This window comes from Tympanuchus pallidicinctus, unplaced genomic scaffold, assembly GCF_026119805.1.
Source record: "Tympanuchus pallidicinctus isolate F22 unplaced genomic scaffold, pur_lepc_1.0 scaffold5, whole genome shotgun sequence".
NCBI lineage: Eukaryota > Metazoa > Chordata > Aves > Galliformes > Phasianidae > Tympanuchus > Tympanuchus pallidicinctus.
Window position 1 is genome coordinate 59194654 of NW_026294769.1, and position 17566 is coordinate 59212219.

At 38.7% G+C, this 17566-nt stretch overlaps 1 protein-coding gene across 2 annotated transcripts; it reads left to right on the top strand.

Annotated features, from left to right (window-relative positions):
- Positions 1-1707: 1707 nt before the first annotated feature.
- TRHR (thyrotropin releasing hormone receptor) lies at positions 1708-17298 on the top strand. 2 transcript variants are annotated; one of them, XM_052704424.1, is made up of 3 exons: positions 1708-2558; positions 13067-13453; positions 14129-17298. In XM_052704424.1, the coding sequence occupies exons 1-3, from the start codon at positions 1764-1766 to the stop codon at positions 14132-14134; spliced, it is 1188 nt and encodes a 395-aa protein (XP_052560384.1). In that variant the 5' UTR covers positions 1708-1763; the 3' UTR covers positions 14135-17298. The 2 variants fall into 2 exon arrangements, with proteins under 2 accessions (XP_052560384.1, XP_052560383.1); XM_052704423.1 differs by lacking the exon at positions 14129-17298 and having other exon boundaries at positions 13067-13642.
- Positions 17299-17566: the final 268 nt, after the last annotated feature.

Here is a 17566-nt window from a genome sequence, read left to right on the forward strand (position 1 = left end):
CAAGAGTTTGTTTTTCTGTCTGTTGTTTGGTCTTGCTAGCAGCATATGTGCTCATTTGTACATGTAATATCAACTGATGCCTGGACCAACAGGTATGTGTATAAAATGGAGCAGCAGACATGCTATAAAAGTTTCACAGCAATCTCTGCTCCATCTGCTCTCACAGTTTCTCTGGCACAGCTGCTGGGCTTGCATATATTAATGCTGAATTGTTTTGAAACTAGCCAGTGTATTTTGAAGGCTGCAATATTGCACCTACCAACACAGCTGCTGGCAAAATTCACACAGCATTAAGTAGGAGAAAAAGTCAATCTTTTACTGATTTCCAGATTCAGTATGTGATCTCTGACTGATGATTATGTTAAGAAGATAATTTGAATGTAGCAGGCAATGCACATCACACAATATTTGTGCCAAGTCCATGACACTGGATGCTTTAATTACACAGAACAAATATTTACTGTCTTGAAATTCTTTCTGAAATGACTTCAGATTTTACAGGAACATTATAGCTTTGGGAAGTACCACAGGGAAAGCAAAGGGAAGTGCTCCATAAATGGTGTTGACTAACACTATCGAAATCTTCTGAACACTTCTTGTAGATATATTCTCTATTGCATGATAATCGAGATCTATTTTCCATGTCTTATACAGCAACAACTTCCATCTCAGATACAGACCAGTAGCAGAAATGCTGAAGGCTAACAAGCAATAAATAATTTTCTTTCTTCACATCTTAAAGCAAAAACAATTGCCCTAAATGGAAAGAAGGAAAGAAAAAAAGAGAAGGGAAGGGAAGGGAAGGGAAGGGAAGGGAAGGGAAGGGAAGGGAAGGGAAGGGAAGGGAAGGGAAGGGAAGGGAAGGGAAGGGAAGGGAAGGGAAGGGAAGGGAAGGGAAGGGAAGGGAAGGGAAGGGAAGGGAAGGGAAGGGAAGGGAAGGGAAGGGAAGGGAAGGGAAGGGAAGGGAAGGGAAGGGAAGGGAAGGGAAGGGAAATGGAGAAGGAAAGGGACTAGTTTTTCTTGCTGCTTACTAAAACTGAGATATATTTCTTTATGACAGCTCTGTAGGGATGCTTACAGTTTCCTGCAAAGCAGGGGGAAATGCAAAACACCGGCACTTCCACAAGGACAGAGGGAAAACCAGAGTTTTAGAAATCAGTGTATTTTTATTGTCAGTCAGTTTCCCCTTTGATTCCAGGGTAGATCAATGTGATCGATCAGTGAGCCATCTGAGAGCAGACGGAAAGCAGCGGGAAGCAGCAAACCTGTGGAGCTTTACAAATCTCTCTCCCTTTACTTCCCGCTGCTGTCTCCACCCTCAGCTCGTTGTGGCTCCTCCTGGAAAGCGGAGATGCTGAAGGCGGCCAGGGCTGAATTCGCTCAGTCCCGTGCAGGGCTGCAGCCAGCTGGCAGTGCAGCAGGACTGCCTGCTTTCCCTGCCTCCTCCCCCACTACCGAGTGGAAATCTCAACGTGCTGTGTCCTGACGAATACCTCACACCAGTTATGAGAAAAGTTTTTTAGCCTGCGTACATGGAGCCTTGGAAGGATTAGCCTGTCTGGTAATCGAATTTGCAAAGACTGAAAGTCCGAGTGCTTTCAGGTGAGTGGAGAACAGGACAGGAATGGGACTGTGACTATATGGAGAATGTGCTCTGGGGCTGTGGCTCATCCACTCTCTGCTCCACTCTTCCTTTTGCAGGGACCATGGAGAACATGTGCTGAGACCAAGCGCCAGGCAGGAGCAGCAGCAGGCTGGTGAAGATGGAGAATGGCACAGGCGACGAGCAGAACCACACTGGGCTGCTGCTGTCAAGCCAGGAGATCATTACAGCTGAATACCAAGTGGTTACCATCCTCTTGGTCCTCCTCATCTGTGGACTGGGCATCGTGGGCAACATCATGGTGGTCTTGGTAGTCCTCAGAACCAAACACATGAGAACTCCCACTAACTGCTATCTGGTGAGTCTGGCTGTGGCAGATCTCATGGTGCTTGTGGCTGCAGGACTACCCAATATCACTGAAAGTCTGTACAAATCCTGGGTGTATGGCTACGTGGGGTGCCTCTGCATCACTTATCTCCAATACTTAGGGATCAATGCTTCTTCTTTTTCCATCACTGCTTTCACCATCGAGAGATATATAGCTATCTGCCACCCAATCAAAGCTCAATTCCTATGCACATTTTCAAGAGCTAAAAAGATCATTATTTTTGTCTGGTCTTTCACCTCCATATACTGTATGCTCTGGTTTTTCCTACTAGATCTCAATACAGCAGTCTACAAAGACACTACTGTTGTGTCTTGTGGCTACAAGGTGTCCAGGAGCTATTACTCTCCTATCTACATGATGGACTTTGGAATATTTTATGTTTTACCAATGGTATTGGCAACTGTCCTCTATGGACTGATTGCTAGAATACTGTTCCTGAATCCCATCCCTTCGGACCCTAAGGAAAACTCTAAGACATGGAAGAATGATGTGGCTCACCAAAACAAGACTGTGAATTCCAAGATGACTAACAAGAGTTTCAATAGCACTATTGCTTCTAGAAGACAGGTAGGAACAGCAGTTTGCAGTGGCTTTTTGAAATCTAAATGCTTGTTTGAGAGATCACTGGTCTAAATACATGGAAGGGGGTAGAATATATTATCTCTTTTGATATGTTTTCAAGCAGAAATTCATAGATACATGTATACATATATATAAATATGTATTCTTTCTTGCCTATTTCTTATCACCTACTTCTAGGACTAGAAAATAAATGGTAATCTTTCTACTGTAACAAAAAGCAGTTAGGAAGTGTCAGTAAAGAATGAAATGCTTTAAATGACAGTTTCTTTATATTACAGCCTATTAGTAATCCAATCAAATGCACAAAGCTATTTTTGAGCTCTAAGGAAAATAAACTAGCCTGGGAGTTTAGGAGACTTGTTGTTTAGTCCCCGCTAAGGCACTGTGTCACTCTGCAAATATAGTCAAGTTCTCATTTTTCCTTATTTTCTTTGATGTCCCCATGAACAGTCTACATAAGCACATCTGTATATAAAAATGCCTGGTAAATGATATTCTGTCTCTCAGAAAATATTTTCTTTCATACTGGTGGCTCAGAAGTGAGGCATAGGTCTAACCAGCTTCTTTATATATTATTATGCATGCATGTATGAATTTAGTTAGTCGAATGATTTATGGCTATTTGCAATGAATTTCACTACCTCCCACTCACAGCTGTCAGCACAGTTAGTCCAGTCCTGACAAATTCTGGTGTACCACTTGATGGATTGGCTTTCAGGATCAGGCTTCAGCTGCATCCAGCAGTGTGGATGAGCATGGAGGTGCGTGGCTCCACACTGAATGCCTGGTTCATGCCTGTCAGCACCCGCTGCTGGGATCTGGAGCAGAGAGCTGCTCTGCCAGGTGGGATGATTCTGCCCCTCTACTCTGTGCAGTCCTGCTGGAAGCAAGGCTGAGCTGCACACCCTTTCAAACAAGCTGAATGCACCCTCAGGTTATAAGCTGAACTTTTTGTTGTTTTTATGCTATGAAGATTGCTATTGTTCAATGAGAGGAGTGGTACTCTTTAGTACGGACATAGATCTGAAAAGTTAACTGAGCTGCCTCCTAGAGCACCAAGAGCTTACAAAGCACGAGAGCTGTGCCTTGGAATGCACACTGTAACATGTAGGCTAGGTTATATTTAATTATATCTCCAGTTATAGTTAATATTCAGCCCAGAAGTCTTTAAGTTTACTATACTTTGTCCATGAATTAGTAGAAGATAATTTACTTTCAAGTTCTCAATGTCACCTCAGCACGCACGCTTGGTAACTTGTGCTAAGCATCACTTGAAAAACAGACAGGTCTTTTGAACTGAGTATTGCAGAGAATTGATGCTAAATTATAACGAAAACAGAAATTTGGGATTACAGCATGATGTTCTTTTGGTTTTATAAAGGCAGCAGAGATTTTCTAAAATCCCAAGCAACCTGTTGGATGAGACTGTTTTATGAGTAAAGTTAGCATTTTCTCTGTAGTGCAACGCAGGAAGCAAAGCAAGGGCAGTGTGTTTGTTTTTTTTTAGTTAACATTTGCACAAATGCATTTAGTGCTTTAAAATGGAAAAAGGAATTTCAAATTCAGATAATCTAAAATCTCAAAATCTGAAATCTTCATGTGATGTCCAGGATATGATCTTCAGAGAAAATGACTGACAGTGAGGTGCACAGTTCTATCCCTGCTGTAGCTCTTATATTTATCCAGGTACGTTCTGACAAATGAAATCAGCTGTTGTTCCTGTGACAGGTTGGCTCCGGACTGAAGCAAACTTCCACTCAGCTGCACCCTCACTTCCTCTGCAAGGATCAGGGGACAAAATGGAAAGAACAGGAGCAAGAAGCCGCATGGGTTGAGATACACAGACACCTAGGGCACTTCCATTCCATTCTTACAATTGATTATCTTAATTAACCAATTATGAGCTCATATTTATATGACAGTGAGACTGCAGGTTACTTTGGTTTACTCAGCCTTCATGCAGGCTTAAGCCAAGGCTTTTCAGAGCCTTTTTTGATGATTAATCCAACATGTCAGTATGTGAATCAACGCACCCATTTAGTATGACTTGGATTGCCTGACTGATATGGATTTAGCTTGACCCAGACTATTAAGTCATACTATTTAATTTTTTCTACCCACTATGTCATCTATGTTTTGAAAGTGTTCCTTTGTTGAAGTGTCCAAAACTTGCTAATTATCTGCATAAATGCAAGCTCTATCCTCTACTTCATCACACAGCAGCTACATTTCACCTGAAGAGAAGCAGCTGAAGCTGTTTCTGACTCACAACAGAAATAGATTCCATCATCGTGTTGTTTTTAGGCATTTTTTACCTATATTAGTGTGTTACTGTAAAGCATATGCTGTCAACTTTGTATTTCTATGTCAGCTTCCAAGAATTAATGTTAAGTTTCAATATATCCACAATACTTTTTTTTTTTTTTACTGTGAGTCATATGGCTGTGTAATTTCAATTGTATTCCTCAACAATAATAATATACCAGTTAGGTTACTGGTAAGAAATGTAACCCAGAGTTAGAAGCTGACTTTTTAAAATGTGAAGAGTAACTTAGGCACTGCTTTTTATGTTGGAGTCCATTTCTAATTTGTGTTTTCCATCGGGCTTTCTGTTTCCCAGAAGAAATAGAAGCCAGTTCATTCTACCTCTTCTTTGTCAGAAGCTAAATACTTCTTCTAGAAAGCAATGAATCCTTTATTGCGACTGCAGAGCCTTTGATCAGATAGTATAAGTCAGTAGGTAACTCCAGACTGTCTCTTGAGGGAAGATCTCTTCCAGAAGAAGGCCAACATTGGTAAGTTCAGTTTTCAGAGAGGAAAGGCTCATGGCTACATAGCATTAACCAGTATTAAGCTTGTTTCAATACAGAGTTTACTGCAGGTAAACTCTCAAGCATGTGCTTAGTTTGCTAGTTAAAGAAGCGTCCTGAACTCCTATTAGATCTGACAGAGCTTTTGATGATTGTGCTGAGTGGAGTTTCACCTGTTCACTGCAAAGGAAATAACCTTCCTAGGCTGAAGATCATAGAGAGTTGAAAATATGACTTCTATGTGAAATTTTTTGAAGGCCTACAGAGGGTTTCGATCATAAACAGTGACAAATTGTTCTCTGCAACAGAAGATTAAGAGAAAATGAAAAGGCAACTAACAGTAAAGTGAGACCTCTTTGGCCACCTCTTTGATAAACTTAATAGGATATAGTTTTTGCTGAGAAATTTGCAAAATCTGAACCAGAGAAAACAGAATGAAATAGTTTTTCTGTACATATTTTCCCAAGTTAAACAAGAGGGACAATGACGAAGCACATTTTGCAGCACTCTTCAGTTAAACTGAGTTCAAAGTAGCTGAAACTTTGAAGCTTAATAGAGGAATGATCAATATGATTAGAATATGATTTCTTGACAAAGGGTATCTCTTAAGGCAAGGCCGTTCGAAGTCCCATTTACTTCACCGAGAGCTGAAGAAAGAACTTCAATGCAAATTCAATGCTAAGATATATTTAAGAACTTTATGGTCATTTGGATAGATGATCACAAGTCCTAAGAAGTGAATTAATTTCTACTCACTCACCAGAAAATACAGACTGTGAATTTGGGTTTTCCAATTAAACACTTAATTTGAACATTTGAGAAAGCCTCGTCCTCCTGAAGAACTTGTAAACTGTATTTATTGCTGTAGGACTAAGGTAAAAACTGCATTTATGCACACAAAGAGATTGAAGATGTATATTTCAAGTCATTTTATAAGCGAGTGGCAGTATGACATCCCAGTTCTTTTCATCAGTGATTTGTCACTGATTTCAACACAGCCAATATTTTAGTGGCATTATTCTTTAAGATGTTTCACGGTCTCTAACAGCATGCCACAGCTGATAGAGAGAGGCATTTCTCAAGAGCCCAGAGAAAAAAATGTGTTTGAGATTTCATAGAATCATAGAATCATATGATAATTTTTTTCACTACAACAGACAACAAATCTGTCTAAGAAGCATTCCTACTTTTGCTTTCTGCTAGGCATGTATTTCGTAAGAGATTTCTACAGGATTCTCTTGGCCTTTGATAAATCCATTATATGTGTGATTTTACTCAATCTTTTTCACTTACTGCAGTTTTAGGTATTTTTAATTAGTTAGTTAATTCTTACAATAAGCAACCAATCAAGATGTAGGTCAAAACACCCTTCTTTTAGTCACAGGATACATTTAATATCATGTTCAACATTTCCTAGTCTGTGTGTTTTGCTCCATAGATGTATTTAGAGTAGTACCATTATCGATACTGTGAGAGGCTAAAGATCTTTGGCTTGTTACCCCATTATACAGCCAGTGGATTTTAGTTTCTTAATTGAAATTACAGAGGCAACTGCAATAATTAAATCTTTGATTTTTCAGGCTTTAGTCTATGAATCTATATCTTTGTTAGTCCAAAACAGCCTGCTATTGGTACTTACAAACCATCCATACTGTTAAATCTTCCAGAAAACTCATTCCCAGACTGTATCCTAGTCAAGATGAACAGCAATTGAGGAACTTTATTAACTGCAGTTACTGGCACTTATAGCACATAAATAGCAATGTATATGTGCCTAAACTCAGCTTAGGGAAAAAAACACCTGCCTGTACCATTGGTCTTTACTGAAAATTCTAGGCAAGAAAGATTCAGTAAAGTCAGTTCATCGCCCCATCATGAAGTTCATTTTCAACTTATATTTATATTCATACGCATATTACAACTTAGATTTACACATCTGAAATTTAAGGTAATAATTCTTCAGTTTTTAAATACAGCCTTCTTTTTCCTTTGCACCAACATGTAAAGAAGCCCTACTTACTTAATTTTCTCCAAAGAGCACGTAAAAAAACAAATATATTTGCATTATAACGTGCACACACAACATGAAATCCAGGTGATGTAGGAACTGAATGCTTACAGCAAACTTAACAACTGAAAGCAGCTTTCCCAAGGTGAATATCTGAGGGTATTCTTAAGTCCACCTTCTGGAAATACATCAAAATATCAGCAAGACTGAAAGTTTACCTGTAAATGCTGGATGCAGATTACAGCAGACAGATGAGCGACTGAGAGACATTTTACTTGCAAGTAGGGTTAAAAATACAGTTCTAATTAATTATGAGTGCTACAGAAAAGCCAAAAAAAGAAAAAAAAAAAAAGGCCAATCCATTTTTTCAGTTTATTAGTTTAAAAACAATTATGCTGCACATAGTTGTCAATATCAAAATAGACACTTATTTTTCTTTATTTTTTCACTACCAGTTCCAATTCCAGTAACATTAAGTGTCCTTTGCTTGCAGAAATAGAATCATAGAATCATACAATCATACAATTGCTCAGGTTGGAAAAGACGTTAAAGATTGAGTCCAACCACAGCCTCACCACACTACCCAAACTCTAACAACCCTCTGCTAAATCATGTTCCTGAGCACCACATCCAAATGGTTTTTGAACGCATCCCGGAATGGTGATTCAACCACCTCCCTGGAGAGCCTATTTCAGCGCTTAACAACCCTTTATGTAAAGAAGTTTTCCTGATATCCAAACTCCCCTGACACAACTTGAGGCCATTTCCCTGTGTTCTGTCACCTGTCACGGGTGAGAAGAGACCAACCCCGCTCTCGCTGTAAGCACCTTTCAGATATTGAAAGAGAGAAATAAGGTCTCCCCTCAGCATCCTCTTCCCCAGACTGAAAATGGTAATGGTTGTTACTTGAACATTGGAAAGTTTAGCAACTTATTTTATGTTTCTGTATGGGACAATGAAGTCAGAATGTGGCAGTAAAAGCTGAAGGTCAACTCCAGTTTCATTGATACTGTCCATTTTAGGCATTCCATTCTCAAGGTGTTTATTAAAAAGATCAGAAGAAAAGAAACATTTTCATGTTACAAACAGAAAATGAGTTATTCAAAGTACATCAGAGCAAATTTCTTAAGTAAATAGAGGTTCACTAACAAGTAACACCAGCCAACAAATCTATACATGCATCTTCACTTCATAGTTTTTGTTGTTTTTTTCTTTTTTTTACTACTAGCTCAGGGATGAGGATGTGTCAACATTTCTAAACTGTTAGTGTCTTCCTTGTCTGTGCATAACATAAATGTTGAATTGCTTACTTGCAAGTAGATTTCATAATTTCCCCAAAGGAATTCCTAGATATGAAGGGAACTGTGAAAAAGTGACATAGCCTTACATAGTGAACATGTTTATTTACACTTGGAATGGAACGTTATGCATATCTCTCAGTTAGCTGTTGAGTCCAGTCAAATCATCTAAGGGCCCTCTAGGATTGTTTTAAAAAGCAGGTTACCCTCCAGTGAGACTTTTCTATGACGATGCAGTACGTGAACAACTGCCCTCTATAAAAACTTCTCTATTCACTCATAGCAGAGCAAGCATGAATTCCAACTAGCAATGGAAAATACAGTTCTGTATAGCTCATATGAAATCCTCAATCACATCACTTAGTGCCATTTGCAGTATTATATTAATACCATACATCAATTTATTTATTTAATCCTCTTCCTCATTGTACAACTTTCAATATTTTGGGCGATAGCATGTACACTCTCTGCTTTGCAATGAACACCAGCAAGCATGAAAAAAATGATATCAAACACAACCAAGCACAGCAAAAGGAGATACTATTACATGCTTGTAAAACACCAGTGAGTCTATGGCACAGTAACTGAGCAAGTATGACATTGACTTTTACTTGTAAGTGAAAGAGAGACTAACGATCAAAGGAGAAACAAGCAACTACTAATACTGTGGTAATGAAAATGTCTTGTAAAATCACTTCCTTAGAATTATGAGGGTTTGGAGCAAAAAAGGAAAGGTAGGAAAGCAATTCAGAATTAAAATACTGAGAATCTGCTCAGAAAACAAAAATAAACAAACAAACAAAAAAAACCCACCCACATTTAAAATGTTTTTCACAGCATCAGAAACAAAAACATAGGACATGAAGAGGGATTGCATGCAGCCAGAAGCATGTTCAGTCTCAAGCACTTTACATTCAAAGTACACTTGAAATTTGAATTACAATGGATTTTCTCAAACACTTCTAGTCATGTTTTCAATTTATTTAACTAAGAATAATTTGTACTCTGAACATAGAAGAGGCTGTGCATACCCACAAGAAAAGAGCAATCAGTGTGCTTGCCTCCATCTGAGTAATTAGTGGACATACCAGTACCCTCTAGAGTGTTCCTATGGTCATGCTTCTGTTTTCAGAGAACTTTCATGCATGGTTAGATAGAATAGGTACTAAAACGAAGGTCCTTTAAAAGTTTGTCCCCTTGATGTTTATGTCCCACTTCACTAATACAAAATAATTAGCCCCTCCAAAAATAATCACAGAACCATAGAATCATTGACTGGCTTAGGTTGGAAGGGACCTTATAGATCATGTAGTTCCAACCCCTGTGCTGTGCACAGGATTGACAATAATAATGTTCACTTAAATTTCATATGAAGTGATTTCAAAATGGTTGTGACAGCTACGTACAATGGGCCAAACTTTCCCCCATTCCTGCATATACCCATCCATCCCGGTGGAGATTTTTGATGTGGAGAAGAAAGCAGCTTTGACTTAAGTCATGTGTAGATACTGGGCTCATCTGTAATGACAAAAATGGGGGAAAAAGTAAAGCACACAATAGCAGCAGCTTTAGCTCAGAAGCCCTGACAGTGCAGAGGGGTGACAAGACCTCCTGTCACAATGGGGACAAACTAATCAGTCCAAAGCAGAGGAGCTGCTATCATCTGCACAGCAGTTATGGTCTGAAGTGAATGGACAAGAAAACTCTCTGCCTTCAAGAAGGACATGCTGCAGCCACTTTAGAATTGTGGCAGATTCTTGTTGGCTTGCATCAGCTGAAGGAATAAGATGTTCCTGCTTCTTGCATTTGCTCTAGAATCAATGGCAGAGAATGGGTTAGGGTGGTCTAGCATGGGAACTAGCTCCCCAGGACAGTGGGATTTCAAGAAGTGTTTGAACAGCACTTTCAGATGTAGGGTTTGAATCGTGGGTGGTCCTGTTTTGGGCCAAGAGTTGAATTTGATGATCCTTCTGTGTCTCTTCCAACTCGGAACATTCTGTGATTCATTCAAATCTGCAGACTGAATTGATCTCGGCTCAGAGTACTTTCTGCTGTCTCCATGATATATTTTATCTGGTGCTAAGAGCCTGTCCTAATATTTTGTAAAATCACAGCCTCGATAAGCTGAACATGACAACAGTATAAGCTAGTGATGTTAGATACAATAAAAAATGCACATTATAGGCACGAGTTCACATAAATTTAGCCAACAGTTTGTGCAGTACATATGTGTTTGTCTTTGTGGCATATAGAACTTGACTTGAGGGATAATAGCCATTTTTTCATTGCTGTGCCATATCAATTATGTGACTTAAAACATCATGAATTAATGTATTTCCATTTTCTAACAGTAAGGATGATGAATTTACATCTAATACAACCTAGGATTCACAGTGACAGCTACATCATTGAAAGCGATTTTCTGTTCCTTAAAGACATAATCAGAAGAAACTTAAATTGTCACTGATCAGGAGCTATGATTACGAATTCCCCTCCTGAGCTTCTGGTAGCAAAGTACTCCAATGCCGATGTGGACTATTACTTACTCTCCCTCTGAATGCCTGAGCAATTGCAATACATCTGTTAGTTAGTTCCATTGTTAATTTAAGCTCTACAAAGGCATAATGTTTTCCTTTAAATGTGGATTATTTTCCATATAAATGATTGTTCTCAGTTGAATGGACTTCCGCAGTTTAGAACTGCATACTGGGGTCTAACAGGAGGGATGAAAGGAAGGAGAGATAAGGAATCCCCAGTCTTTGTGAGCCAGAGCAGGCCAGCACTGAATCACAGTGCTCCTTGCAGTCTGCAGGGCTTCTTTCAGATTTGACTCAGAGATAAGAAAAAAAAAAAAAACTTTTTAGCTGCTCGAGGTATTCTTATTTTGGTTTGCTCTGTTACAGTGATGATTTGTGCACAGCAGTCAAGAAAGGTGGTCTAGAATTTGCAAGGAGATGTATCAGTCAAGTGAGAAAATAGGGAGATAATATTCCTCAGTCTGGTTTTTGGCTCCTACTGAACAGAACTGTAAAGAAATAAAAAGTGGTGGGGGAGAAGGGCCAAGAATTATAGTATCAAACTATAGCCTTTGTATTAGTGCATTTCAAGAGATCATACATCTGATCAAAAAACAAACGATTTGCTCTAACTTCAAAGCACCGCTGTATGAGTAATTTTAGTGGAATTATCTGTCTTAGAGGCATCAGCTGAAACTCATCTCTTATTAATCTACATCTATCAGATCTGCAAGCAGTGAATTATAACCCATACAGCCAGATAATGTTTCCTGTGGCAACCGTAGCTGCTGCTTCATTACGTATATCCTCACAAACCCAGATTAGAAGGAATAAAGTATAACATGACTGAAGCAAAGGTAAAAAGTCATTCTTTAAAATATTCTGTCAATAGGCAGCAACTGCTTTATGTCAAGAAGAAAGGCAAATAGTAAAGGAAAACACAAAACACAAAAGTAGCAGGTATAGCTCACCAGAATCTGTCCGCTGCTTTTCAGTTCATGCACACACAGTTAAGGAGGTCATCCCCTGATGTATATGACAGCACCTCACTGTATTATCTCCTGGTATTTCCCATGTAGTCACATTTCACTGTATTTTCTACCTTGTTTTAATACTTTTCAAGCTTTCTTTAGTGTAGAGACTAGAGTTTAAAATATACAATATATGTTGTAATATATTAGGACTTCAATTACTGTATGTATATATAGTATATATTTACAATGAAAGTAAATTATAATTTAAGAGAACAGCCCTCTTACAGGTTTGTTTGTTTGTTTTTATAACTTTTCAATTATTTCTTGTTCATTTCAGATACCCTGGGTATTCTCAAGGGCTGTTTTTTTTTTGCTTTATACAATAGATGAAAGCTCTTTTAATAATCAAGTTTTACGATAATCCCTTATATTCCTCTGCTTGTAGATGACAACTGACATTTCAGAATAAAAAACAAATAATGAAGATCTAATTAAATATTAGGATTTTAGGGTTAAGACTGAATCTAGTTCCTTTAAAAAATACTTTTGGCTTTTGAAACCCCACAAGGTACTTCTTAAAGCAGATCATGAAAATAGGCTTCAACTTGAATTAGTTTACAGATTGTGTAGTCCAAAGGAGATCTTCCAGCTTGAGGAGCTGCAAAATCTACAGTTATTTAACAAAAACTGGGAGGAATTTGAAACCAAGTGCTGTTTCTGTTTGTTTTTCTTACTACAGTAGAACTTTCTGAATCAAACACAGTTCTGAAATTCACAGCTGAAAAACCTGTCAGTAGTTTTGCTTTGGCCCTAGAGATTTGGGAAGATATCTGTTCCTTCCAAGCTGTATTAATCTGCTCACCTTGTGTCTGTCTGTGTTCCCCCAGGTTACCAAGATGTTGGCTGTGGTGGTAGTCCTCTTTGCGTTTCTGTGGATGCCTTATCGAACACTGGTGGTTGTCAATTCCTTTCTCTCCAGTCCCTTCCAAGAAAACTGGTTCCTGCTGTTTTGCAGAATCTGTATTTATTTAAATAGTGCCATCAATCCTGTAATTTATAATCTCATGTCTCAGAAATTCAGAGCAGCCTTCAGGAAACTCTGCAACTGCCATCTGAAACGGGACAAGAAACCTGCCAATTACAGTGTGGTTCTAAATTATAACGTCATCAAAGAGTCTGATCACTTCAGCAGTGAACTAGAAGATATTACTGTCACCAATACCTATCTGTCCTCTGCAAAAACATCCATTGGTGACACATGTTTGTCATCTGAGGTAACTGTTAATGCCTTTTAGTATTTGGTGTGTATTCCTTATAAAAGAGCATGATGATGTGCACTGGGTGGTACTGGGATAGCTTTCAGGTGGGGCAGAGCGGTGAGGGGCAGGGAAAGGCTGGTGGGGATGATTGGCATGCCACCAAACAGGACAGTGTCATTACTTTATCTGACCGGATCTGGAAACTGATGGTCTCAAAGTTCCTTGTGCTAGGCGTGCTGTGACCAGGAGAACGTGGTGCATACTGAACAGCGAGGAGAAATACATAGGCTAAGCCTTACTCCCTGACAAGCAGAGGGCAGTGGTGCAGTGGGATATTTTCTTGTGTGTCACCTTTTGGCTCCAGCTCAGAGTTAACTAACCTGGTGGCACCATGCAGATGGCACAAGGAAAAGACACAGACTTCCCTCACAGCAGCACTCCACTCCTGCAAAGGCATGCCTATCTCTCAGCTAGATGCACATCTCTCTAACCCAGCTCTCTTCATACGATGATGCACGTTGCTGTTTTCAAGATACTTTTTTTATGCAACAGTGCTTAGCTGTTCGTAAGTCCATATACATAAGATCTTACAATGTAGATAATTCACTGGGTGACTTTTAATTTGTCTGCAGATGTAATGAAGATGGCAGATATTTTTTTCTCAGCTTGTTTCATCTCTCTAATTTTCAGGCCTGAGACACACCATGTTCTGAGTATGCAGTCATACAAATTCTTCAGATGATCTCTTTGCACCAACCTGTATGACATACTGAGCATAATGAGCATTTCTGCTCACCAAATAGCAGGATTTACCTACATACCTGTCAGTATCATGCAAGAAAACACAGTTTCTTGGGAAGTCAAAACAGTACAGTGCTGGATGCAGTTGAATGAAACACTAAACAAAACTTTAAGAGGTGAATGGACTTCAGTGGAATATGCAAGTACTTCAGCTTGTATTGTGATCTCCAAAACAGCAAGGCTGCTCTTCAAAGTGACAGACAGTGAAACTGAGAGAATTGCCCTCCTCCATGCTGCTGTGTGTAGTGGAAGGACTCTCACCACATCTCTGAGAACAGCCATAACCACTACTTATGACAGTAACTGTCCTCCATTGACTCCAACCTCCCTCAGAAATGCAGATCTAATTGTAGGTGTCATAGCTTAAAAAAAAAAAAAAAAATCTGATGGCAAAGAGTATGAAATCTTTATTTTTTTCTTCTACCTTGAACAGCATGAAATAGGAAGGCTTTTCAATCAATTCACAGCAGGGAATAAGCAAATTAAAGTAGGAAGCTTTCAGAATTTTTCTTTCTTCAGCAAGCTAGATTAGGGATGGACCACTTGAAATAAATCTTGTCTGAACTTAATATATATTGAACGCTATTCGGCAAGCTTTTACTAATTAATTTTGGCCTACTTCAGTAGTTGTCTCTGAGGCTGCTGGTAGGGTTTTATAGCTTTGATAATGTCTAAAGAAAAGAAGAAAACACAGTAAAGAAGGCAGGTTTTTTTTTCATTTTTCTTTTCAGATAGTATCCAAGAGAAAACACAATGAAATTATTGCTACTTTTTCTCAATGCTCCAAGTTCATTGTAATGTTTCCTCTACATTATCACCTTTTGCACTGTTTTTTATGATCTGGAGCCAGAAACAGAAGCTGATATTACAGGCAATGAGTTTCTATGCTGTGCTCACCTTCTGGACTCGGTCTGCAGTTGATCCCACCAGCAGAGGGTGCTGATCTCCGTGGCTTATCCCAGTTCCCTGTGAGAAGCCACCATCGCTTCCCAGTTGCGATCTTAGCTACCTGCATACTCTCCTCATTGCTCCAGACCTGTTCGTGTTTGTGCTATTATGAGAACACAGACTCAAGACAATGCCTGTGTGTTACTGTTTGCTATGAACTCACACAGCTTTTGTGCGCAATATTTAAGAAGCTGTGAAAAAAAAATTGTTCTACTCAAAATCTATCCAGCGTGGGCTAAAAGAAACCTCAGTAGCATCAGTGGAGGGGTACAAGAGAGGCAAGTCAGCCAAGAAGTTGTGTAACTCAAAGTTACATATTTGTCGTGACCACTTTCAGAGTAGATCAGGTTGAACTGGAACTCTTACAGGTTGACAACACCAGAATTAAATTATATCCTTCATCTGCATTCTTGCTCCAAAAGTATCTCTGCTTTCTCAGCCTGTACTTCTTTTTCAAGGCCATATTCTGAGTAAGATTTCAAAACAAGTCTGGAATTCATGTATGCAATTTCCTTTGCACCTTCACTTGCAGTAGCAAAAAAGTGAATAATATCAGGCTGTACAAAAATAAATAACTATGCATACAAAATTGTGTGCATAAAGATGAATTGCAGATGTAAGTTCAGGTGCAGTTTTAATTCATAATTTATTGTGAATTTAAGGATGTTATTCTGAAATACATTCCAATTTTACACTTACCCATACAGCTGAACTATGAAACTTCGGTAGAGATCTTGCTGGTGTGACTTTAGAACTAATACTATGTTTGCTCTTCTGTATATAACAGCAACCAGCCATTTTTCTTGTATCTACACTGTACATCAGATATGTGAGACTGCATTTAAAAATTTGTGTTTTTGTTTATTAGTAATAGTATAGCAAACTTTTTTGCTAGATGTGATTAGATGTCAACTACAGACTGAAGTAATATTATTATTTAGGTTCCTCTGTAACATTTAGCTTGAAAGAATTGTCTGAAATAGAGCAATATTGAAATCCATGTCTGTATCCTCATTTCACGGCTTTGATTTAAGAGATGATGTTCTTACTGCACTGTTATTTGGAACTTCACTCAATAACTGACATAAGAAAACTGCTCTAGCATTTTATTTTGGAGCTACTGTGAAACAGTGAGATGTTGCCAGCTTCAGTGCTGGCAAGGTGCAGATGAGAAAGGTTTGATACATTTAAAACGCAGTAGTTGAAATTAGTGCACAGCCTCCTGGCGGAAAGAGTTTAGGGTATATATTAAAGCAGCTCCAATAACATTATGGAGGGATTTATGATACTGCTGTGGAAATGAATGGCGCAAATCAACTGATAAAGTTCTCACCAACTTCATTTCACAGAAGTATTGCCAATACAGCTAAGAGCCTGATGCTTCTTTAGAAGCTGCTGACTAGCTCTAGTGCTACACAGGATCAACCACTCAGCTTTTGCAAGTAGAAAAACCTTCCTAAGTTGTTTTTAAAAAGCCGTTGTAAAGAACAAACCAAAAACAGATTTGAGAGTTGTCACCATGGAAAAAAAAAAAAAAAAGCAGCTTATTATTTCAAGAGTGTGCAAAGCTAAATTGTTCTTTCAACAGTGCTGCGGATACTTATTTATCTTTCAATTACTGAATATTACTGAGTATGAATTCTGTCGTATGTAACTGTTCTGTTACAAACTGCAGTGAAATTTCAAAATGATCTTGCAGTACTTAGTATTCGCTTTTTGAGATGGAGTTTTATTTGATATTTTGTTGTTTTCAGTACAAGGTTGTTTTCTTGCGATACTTCATTGTTATTCAGCTGCAGTGGTACACTAAGTAGTAGTGAGTTTCAGCCTTTCTGACTCAGACACCAGAATCCCATCACTGTTGTACTGAATTGTGAAAATTTGTATGGAAACCATGGAAGATCTGTCGATCCTGAAGGATTTTTTTTTTTCATCTACCCAGAGTAACTCTGAAATCATTCTGTTACTATGTGCGGCTTATAAAATTATTACTAATGTGATCGTGAAATTGTTCTGTGCAGAGTCTGTGAAGTGTACTGCTGATAAATATAGTCCTCCAAAGCAGGAAGAACAATTTTTGTTCAAAATAAGCATTTTGTAATTATTTGATGCATGCAGATATGGAGATTAATTCGTAGTGGATTTTTGTTGTTGTTGTTGTTATTGTAATAAAATACCAAGCAAGATTATTATATTGCAACTTGATTTTTAACAAGCACATGAGAACATAGTTTTAGTTCACTTTTGCCCTGGTTTGACTGGTATTCCATACCACGACATCATGCAGCCAGCTGTTAGTACTGGAGCACAGTGCCAGGGAGCTGCACTTCCTGGATCCCGGCTCCTGGAAGTCTCCACTATACCTACATTGGTTATGGC

Excerpts from the sequence above, each read along its gene's own strand:
- TRHR (XM_052704423.1), top strand. The coding sequence starts at position 1,764 with ATGGAGAATGGCACAGGCGACGAGCAGAACCACACTGGGCTGCTGCTG. Across the intron at positions 2,559-13,066 it reads CTATTGCTTCTAGAAGACAG|GTTACCAAGATGTTGGCTGT; the intron begins GTAGGAACAGCA and ends GTGTTCCCCCAG.